This window comes from Canis lupus, chromosome 28 (genome assembly GCF_003254725.2).
Source record: "Canis lupus dingo isolate Sandy chromosome 28, ASM325472v2, whole genome shotgun sequence".
Classification (NCBI taxonomy): Eukaryota; Metazoa; Chordata; class Mammalia; order Carnivora; family Canidae; genus Canis; species Canis lupus.
In genome coordinates this window covers 23,763,338-23,772,500 of record NC_064270.1, presented here as the reverse complement: position 1 = coordinate 23,772,500, position 9,163 = coordinate 23,763,338, and the positions used below count along the sequence as shown (strand labels likewise).

Genomic DNA, 9,163 nt, shown 5'->3' with positions numbered 1-9,163 from the left:
TATTGTTAGTTCCATTAAGATTTGAAAACATATTCTTTACCTAAGCAGGAGCATACACAAATACACATAAAGCAGATATTCTGGCTTGCAAGAAAATAATGTTGAGTATCACTCATCTCAGGAATAATCTTATACAACAAAACTACAATTGATTATATTCACTTACCATATACATCTGCTATCATAAAAAACCACAAAAATGTTGGAGGATAAGGGTTTTATATATTTTCACCCTTTATTTTATATATCATTATTACTTTTACTAAGAGAGGACATCACTAGAGTATCTTAAGTCAAAAGGGTTGGTGAAAACCACTGTCTACAAGCCTCTCATTTAGCATTCATGTCACCTATAGAATGATGACATACTAATAAAAAAATTCTAGGAAAATCTCAATCAATGCAGTCAGTCTAACCTCAAAAATAATTCGTAGTACTCTTTATAAGCAATTAGCTTTCAAATTGCAATACGGGCCATTATTTTATGTCCTAATATAAAAGCAACAAAACTCAACCTCACTAAGCCAAAAAAAAAAAAAAAAAGTAACTCTAATTAAAAAAAAACACACAACAAGATAGAAAACAAGACCAGAATCATTCAGCATCCCTCATTGATACAGGGATAAAATGATAAACTTTGCTGTAAATATTTGCTGGGACACAAAAAAGTCCAGACCTGCATTATAAAACAGGCCAGCAACTCAGGAAAATGAGAACTCACTTGGGTGCTATTTCCTACAAAAAGGAAAGTGTTTAACAATGAGGAGAGCTTTGGCTATTCTTAAGTATCTGTGTACACAGTCTAGTAGAGCATTTATAACATATGTGTGTTTCTCTAAAAGGAAAACAGATTCGTGGTATCTTGTGTTGAACCTAAGAATTTTGGGTGAGGGAAAAGAGTGTATTTAAAAAAAAATTTCAGTAAATTGGAATGTCAGGGGAAAAAACATTTTAATCACATTGACTTCTTTGAGAAACTAATACAAATAAAATAAACCAAACTAATACAAATAAAATAAACCTGAAGTTAGTCTACATTAACATTAAAACTACACTTGGATAAAGTTTTAAGATATCCTTTTATTTTTCCTTCCTTTTTTGGCCTTTAAAATATGAATTTTCTCCGGATGCCAACCAACAACAACGATCACTGTGATAAGCATGATTAGGGTTTACTTGTTTTTTAAAAGATAGTCAGCAGAGAACATTGCTAGCCATATAATCAATATTTTTGCTATGTGTAAATTTTCCTGGAAAAAAATGAACCCAAAGATCTTACTTCAGATTTGGAAACTCAATTTTATAGGAAAAAGCAGAATTAAAAAAAAAAAAAGCAAGCTAGGAAGTACTCACCTCTTCACGTAATTTTATCAACTGCAACATGAATGCACAAAAAAAAAGATAAAAAGGAAAGAAATGGCAGGAAGGAAAGATCAGTTGTGTGACAGGATACAGAATTAACATTGACAATTTATCTGTTTACATGTTTAGCATTTAAAAATCACAGACAAACACATTAAAAGAACCTAAACATAGACTACATGCAGAGTTTTTTGAACGAATAAAGATCACTTTCTCACACTGTCACATTAAACAAAGAGAATAGTGTGAAATTCTCTTTTAAAGTACATCTAAGACACCATCATGAAATAAAGGGGAACGGCTTCATAGAAGTCTATATTATAAAGAAAGAAAACAAGTTTACTGTTCCTCTCTTCTAAGAATGTACCACTGAAGAGGTTTTGTATATACAAGTTTTCAGGATGTTTCTCTATTTTGAATCTTGACAACTGATTTCAGATTTTACCTACAAATGAAAATGATTAATAGTTCATGCTTTTGTCCCAATAAATGTTTAAAACAAATAGTTATGTTAGTTAATATCATACATGGGCCCACTCTAGTAATAGGATTGTATTTGTATTATTTTAATGGGGAATAAAGCATGCCAAGGGAGACAATATTCAAGACATAGTACCCAAATATTTCACTATCTTTATAAATATTGTGTGTATCGGTGTTAGTTTCCAGGATTTGTTTTGCTTAAGAGGCTACTGCAATCGTGCGATGTTTTTATTTTTAATTTTTGAAGTTTCTTCATTTTTCAATTTTCATCTTGTAAACCAGGTCATCTCAAAGCCATGAGCTATGCTATGAGCTCTCCTACTTCATTTGTACTGCTGTCTATTCTCACTGAAGTCACACCAAAAAAACACTCTTTACTTGTAAGTAAATTCCCTATGATAATGTTTTAATTCTCCTATGCAGAACATTTTTTATTTGCCTTAAATATAACAGATAAAATAAGTTACTTAATTCTTTAGAAACTGGAAAATGGATATATAACCATATATCTGACTCATTCTTTGTGTGTGTGTGTGTGCGTGCACTGGGGGTATGTATATGTTTCACAGTATTTTAAATCAAATATCATTGTGTAGTTGAGATGACTGCCATAGTTTCTGCAATGAACAGAAACTGAAACCTATATTGTGAAAGACTATAAACCACATTCTAGGTCTGAAATTTGCATCCTCAGCATTTCAGGTCTACAACTGATAATTTTTAAACATCCAAATATCTGTAACATCTGTTATAATACTTGACATATACAGGCCAATAAATTAAACTATTGCTTTGGGAGAAAACATGCCATAAATTGCTCACTATAAGTCTCTCTAGAAGTTTCATGTTTACTATTAGTCCTGCTTTCTCAATGCTTAATGCTGTTTTTGTCTCCAATTCAAGGAAGGCAGTATGCATTCCAGCTCATTCTGTTATTTATTACATGAAAAGTATTTCAAGTACAAAGAATGAGATTTCAAAATCGTTATGAATCTTTTAGAGAAAGGGTACAGAATCTATTACATAATGTCTCTCAATGCATTTAGTGGAAATGAAACTTTTAATACTGTCCTTTCAAAATGTACAGGAAGATGTAATTATTTTTAATTAATATACTCATTCTCTCAGCAACCATCCAGTGTCTATGAGTCAAGCATCCTGTTTCATGTGAAAAGTTACCATTCTTCCCAAGAATAAGTAAAATTTTAAACTAAAATACCTGGCTTATCATATATAGGAATCTTTCTCTGTGCTATCTGAACATCATGGGAGAAAAAGGCAAACATTAATTCTCAGAAAGAGACGATCTGGGAATTGATCGCACAGCTATCTTTTCTTTCTGGGGGCACCATTCTTCAGTTGACTATGATACTTAAAGGGCCAAAGTTTAAAACTACTCCTCAGCAATTGAGACCATTTGGGGCATGCCACCCTGCCATAATCAATGAGTGTTTAAAAATGCTACCCATTTGTTTTTTCAATAGGTTCCAAACAAAAAACGTTCTATCTTGTTTGTGCTGCATGGCTGCATTCAAGCTCTACACCGGATTTGTAGCTAAGCTAGGTAATGGGAGGGGTTTTAATCTTCATCTTTTTTTGTTGTTGTTGTTAGGCTGGGAGTTTTCATTCAAGTAAACAAAAGATGGTCTATTTTTGAAAATTAACAATGCTTAGACTGGACTGAAAGTAGTGATTTCGTATTTTATTGAGTTACTAGCTCCATCATAGGCGACTTGAAAATGTGCCATGCCACCATGTTGAGTTATGATAATCAACATCTTTTTTGAAACAAAGATGGTTTTTTTTTTTTTTTTTTTTTCCCTCTCCCCCAATGCAGAATTTGATACAAGAGGTAATCTGTTCCTTTGTGGGCTGAAAAAAAATCTGGTTTACGCTGGTTTGAACCAGTGGAATCTCTTGTGGCTAAGCCTTCTGCTGTGGCTAAAATCAAAACTGCACTGCAGTGCATGTGAGGGTTCATGCGCGCGCGCCTGTGTGTGTGAGGGTGTCACGTGAGCCCCAGAACTACCGATTTTTTTTTTTTAAAGCTGATAACGCCACTGCCGTCTCTGTCCGCATACAGATAACGAATAAATGCTGAACTCTATTAAACGCCCTTTACACATTATCGTGGGTCGAACACACAATTTTCTGAACTTATGATGACAGTCTATTTATTTTGCTATAAACCCTCAGCACGTAACGAACAGATTTGTGCCTGGTAATGATCTGCTCTGCCAGGGCTATATGAAATGATACCGACCTTCTTTAGATCTTGGGGAATTAAATTGACCGACTTCACCCCCTGGTCTGTGGCTGAAGTTTGACACACTTTATGCACAGCAAGCCCAAATCGGAACTTAAGAGAACCTCGCATTAAAAAAAATTAAGCAATCGTATCTGCTAAATGTTGCTACGCCACAAAATTTTCGGCACGTTTAGGAATATCCTACTCCTTAGACACGGATTTGAACCTTCTATTTAGGATTTACTAAAATTTCATTTACTCACATTTATTCACCGATCAGTGTAATTTTGCGTACGGAAACTGAGAGACCATTAGTAGGGTTCAAACGTAAGAGTCTGGAACATTTTATGCGCCCCATCATCAGACTCCACTATATGAAGGGGATTAGGGGATTTAATTCGGTAAGATTTTTTTTTTTCCTTTCCTGAGAATGATTTTCATGAAACTAAATCAAGGTAACAATTATTAAAGTTTCCACTCAAATACAGCACTGCTACATTTCAAAAACACAACTCTCTCAAGGAATTACAATGTTGCCATATGGAATGGAAAACATGGTATTTTAAAATAATAGAATGATAATGCCTAAGACAATAGTCCTTGGAAAGCTGATGATGACCCAACAATACTCAAATGTGCAATGTAGGTAATTTTGTCCCTTCTTTGTAAATGAGGGATGAGCTATATTTGATTGTATGAAATGGATATGAATCAGAAATGAATTTATACAAAGCAATTAATTTGCAATTAAATGAAACTGTGTACTGTATGAGGGACGTTAAAGATGCACTTGAAAAATTCTTAATTGCTGAAATCTTGACATTTCTAATCATGTCAGAAATGTTTATATAAGAGTAAATTAATATACTTTATAGTTAATTGACAGATTATGTGTCTAACAGATTTTAGATGCCTTAAAAAAAAAGCATTATAAATGACCAGAATGAGAAATAATAGCTATGGCATTCATATTTGCCTAAATCTCTACAAAGAAGCTACTATAAGGAGGATGTATATGTTGCATCGAAAATAACTAGTCAGCAGTTAGTTTATTTGACCTATTTGCAACCATTGTTATAATTCTTTATTATTTCCCTTTTCTGATAGATATATGTATTTTTAAGTTGAGATATATCCCAATTTCAGTGAAACATATATTTTGGTTTCATTTTATTTATCTCCAAGTTTTCTCTGTTTATTAAAAGTTTATCTTAAATATTACATAGCTATAAAGTTCTAAAAATTTATCAACAATTAACTTGAAGATAAACTTAGTTGTGGGCAGAAAATATTTTCTTATGTAAATTATAGGTAATCCTACCCTGAAAAAAAAAACAAAAAACAAAAAACAAAACTATGTTCTCAGCCCCTGAGCTACAAAAGTTAATACATAAAGAGCAAACTTAAAATCTTTTCTTCCTTTAAAGAAAGGGCTTCTGTTTTGATTCCATAGTCTGACTGAATACTGATGCAGAATTAAGAGTAATTCTCAAGTGACCATTCCTGGCTAAGGGATGTGGTTTACTTTGAGGGATTTTAATTCCTATATTATGATAAAAATCCTCAAAACAAAATTTAATGATTTCATTATGGAATAAAAATTTTGTTATGGTTGGCGACAAGATATCCAAAAAGTTAAGTGTGGTCTCTTTGAACTTTCAAACCTAATTCAAATTTTGGACTGAAAAGTTCACATAACTAATAATCTAACAGTTACACTGTCTCATGACTATAATTTATCATATTCTATTTATTGAAGTGACAGCTCCTTACAACTAAACTTCAGGTTCTCCAAGCACATTCAGAATTTGTAAGTTTGATTTATACAAGTCCAGAGGAAATCTCTGCGTAATCACTTTAAAGTGACAGGAATATAATTTGAAAAATTCAGAAAATACGAACTCTATCTATTTTTGTAGAATATTTTTCTTTAGGCATAAAAAATCATACTTATATGTACGTGAGGCAAATGTTTTAGGCACATAAAATGTCCATTAAGAGAAGTGAACATGCCTTAAAAAAAAAAAAAGGGATCCCTGTCAGAGTACTACAACATCTATTAGAATAAAGGAGTCTGAGTTAGACAGGAACACCCCTTCCTTTCTATTTCCTCTATATTAAGCAGTAGTTTCAAATGAGGGAAAGATCTATAGCTTTCTAGAGAATTGACATGGGAACTCTGCATTCACTTTTTTTTTGCAAAAAAGAGAATACTTTTTTTGTAGTAAAGATATGAAATAAAATTATGATTCACTCATTCAAGAGATATGAACAATCTAAATCACACTTAAAATAGGAAGAAAATATTTTTCCTCTCATTCTTGTGTTATTTAACCTATTATGAGTAAAACTCTTTATCCCATCACCCTTTTATGTTTGATGTGCTCCTTATTTTTCTTCCCCTTAGCTGTTCTCACATTTCAATCAGAAAAGCTGAAATCCCAAGTCAAATCTTAACATGTTTACATGTCTAAACTCAAGCTGATGACATCCAAATGGTGGATGAGGTGAGATATTTCCAAAATCAAATATAATCAGCTGAGTGATTCTTCTCCTCCCCCCATCCTTTATTGGGGGGGGGTGTGGATGGCTGGGGGCCTTAATCACATAAACAACATCCCATTTACAATATTTACATTAGAGTAGATAGTAATAAAGTTTTAGCATATATAGACTTATAATCTATTTGAAATGTTAAATACAATTATACAAGTCTTATAATGTGTATCAATATGTTTTACCATCTTATTAAAATTTCGGTTTACTCAATGAATGATTTATGCTCATTTTTATTTAGGCAGAGTAGAGACCTTTACAATACTTGTCAAAGGAATATTAATAAACACGTTCAGGTCTTGCTTCTGAAGTTCCCATCATTTACTTTCTCTAAAAGTGTCAAAGAGAGTAAGTCACTAGGGTTGTTTGAGACATTTTAAAAGTCATCTCTACGCGGAGGTTCTTAAAACATTTTTTTAAGTCATATATATTATCTAGAAGAATTAATGAAGTCTGCAGTATTAATTCAAAGAAAGAAGTGGGACATTAATTAGACTCATGACACTGCTGTGTGATCCAATGAGAACTGACAGCCAAGTTATAAGGCCCTTTTAAGAAGAAATTGTATCTTATTTTTGGCCTATGCAGATCTTAAACTGTAGAAAGACTTTTCCTATTATTATTATTATTTGACAGAGGCAGGACCTCTCTCTGAGTATCTAAGTTCCACACTGGTGCTCACAATTTGCATTTTGGTGAATGTATTTTAAGAAGCCCCACAATAGGAGACCGAGCTGCCCTGTTGAATTTTGAAAGCTTACTTTCATTTGTTTTGCTGCAAGTGTTGATTTAATTATACTGCATTATTATCAAAGCTGCATTATGTACTGTTTTATTCCTTTTACATGTGTTTGAGGTGAAGACCTTGGCTTTGTCTGCAAACAGTGTGTTTCAAGTTATTCCTTAAGTACTAAATAATAAAGAAAAGAGAAGAAAAGATTTTTTTAAAAGATAGCAGACAGTGATCACAAGGTAAAGGGTTAAATGTAAGATCTCCAAGAAACATTTTGAAGTTGATTAAGACTCCAGCTTTGCATTAAACAGTATCGCTTCCACATGAGTTGCTGCTAATACTGTTAAGGAGCAGCTTGAGAGCCCAGTATGCCAGTGACCTCCTTCACCCTCCAGCCACCCACCGGGCCTTCCTGATTAGCATTCTACCTGGTTCTCTGAGGAATTCCCATCATCCCCTAGGAGCTCATTCCGTACTTCGTCACTGTAGGCGATCCGTGACCTTTTCTATAAAACAAAACAAAAAGGGAGAGAGCGAGATGAACGTTAGAAAGTAAAGGCTTCGAAGCATTATTGGTATCAAGGCTGATCATTTCAAACCTCGAGAGCCCCCTAATGGAAACCTATTTGCTAAGATCTGCCGAGCAAAGTTGTGTAAAGTTCTTGAACTTGAGAAGTTTGATGTAAATTAGAAGTTTTTCAAATGCCAGTAATGAAAGAAAAATCTGCATTATGTAAGTACTCCATTAATATTCACAAGTGGATCAGAACTGGTATATTATTCCATATGTAGTCATTCAAATAAGACCACTGAACTGAAGGAGATATAGCTGTCTAGCTGTATATTGGCAAAACTCACCAGATTGTAATTAAAACAAGTGTATATTGAGGTCTTTAAAATTGTGGCAGGAAATGAACTATATAATATAGGTCTTTTAAAATCTCTAATTCTAGGATAATATTATGACTCCAACTGGAATGCCTGGAAAACAGTTCATCTGTATTTCCTGCATTATTGTAATGTTACTAGCCAGAAAGAGATGGAACTTAAAAGTCCATCCTCTTTCCAAACAGTAACTTAAATGTCCCTAAGCCCTCCTCAAATAATGGCCTAAGGAAAAGAAATGCATGTGTGTGTGTGTGTGTGTGTGTGTGTGTGTGTGTATGTGTTAAAACAAATTAAATTTCCCAATCCCAGTAAATAAAGGCAAGTGGGCTGAGTCAACCTTTCTCAATCCCAGTAAATAAAGACAAGTGGGCTATGAGTCAACACTTCACTCAGTGAAATTTTGTTTTATAAGAAATCAACCTTGACCTGTTAAGTCAGAGGGACATGTCTATAAGCAATTCATGACTTATCTAAATGTCCACACATTTGGAAAAGCTAAAGGCTCTGAAAGTTAGTTATGAAGCTAGAGTGCCATCCTCAGATCCTCCTTCAGCATCACCCTTTCAGATCCAAATGCAGATTTACAGGTTACTTTGCTGCCTTTTCTGCTTCTGAACTAAGCAAAAAAGAGTCAATCTTAAAATGGCAGCTGGGAAATAGTAATCTTTTCTCACTTGCAGACTATAGTTTAGGCCTTAAAATTTCGTACTTGTTCAACTATGATCTGAAAAATTATTGTAGTTTAAAAAGGACTCTTCATAATCCTTGAGCAGAAGTCAACAAGATTTTTAATTAGATTTTTATACTAGTAAGTAACACCGCTTTGCTACATAGAGATCATAATATCTTAAATGTAAAAATCACACTAAAATTTAAAAGGCCTTTTGACAAGA

At 33.3% G+C, this 9,163-nt stretch overlaps 1 protein-coding gene across 15 annotated transcripts in view; it reads right to left on the bottom strand.

Moving 5' to 3' along the window:
* Positions 1 to 9,163, bottom strand: part of VTI1A (vesicle transport through interaction with t-SNAREs 1A) — a 357,179-nt gene that overhangs the window by 269,976 nt on the left and 78,040 nt on the right. For 9 of the 15 annotated variants that reach the window (XR_007406907.1, XM_035708145.2, XM_049103578.1 and 6 more), the window contains exons 4-5: positions 7,811 to 7,888; positions 1,354 to 1,374 (exon numbers count right to left, since the gene is read on the bottom strand). Coding sequence is in view for 13 of the 15 variants with exons in the window: in XM_035708145.2 (XP_035564038.1) it covers positions 1,354 to 1,374; positions 7,811 to 7,888 (99 nt within the window). In the remaining 2 variants the exon portion in view is untranslated. The remainder of the gene's footprint in view (positions 1 to 1,353; positions 1,375 to 7,810; positions 7,889 to 9,163) is intronic. The other 6 variants (XR_007406908.1, XM_035708147.2, XM_049103579.1 and 3 more) reach the window with 1 other exon arrangement.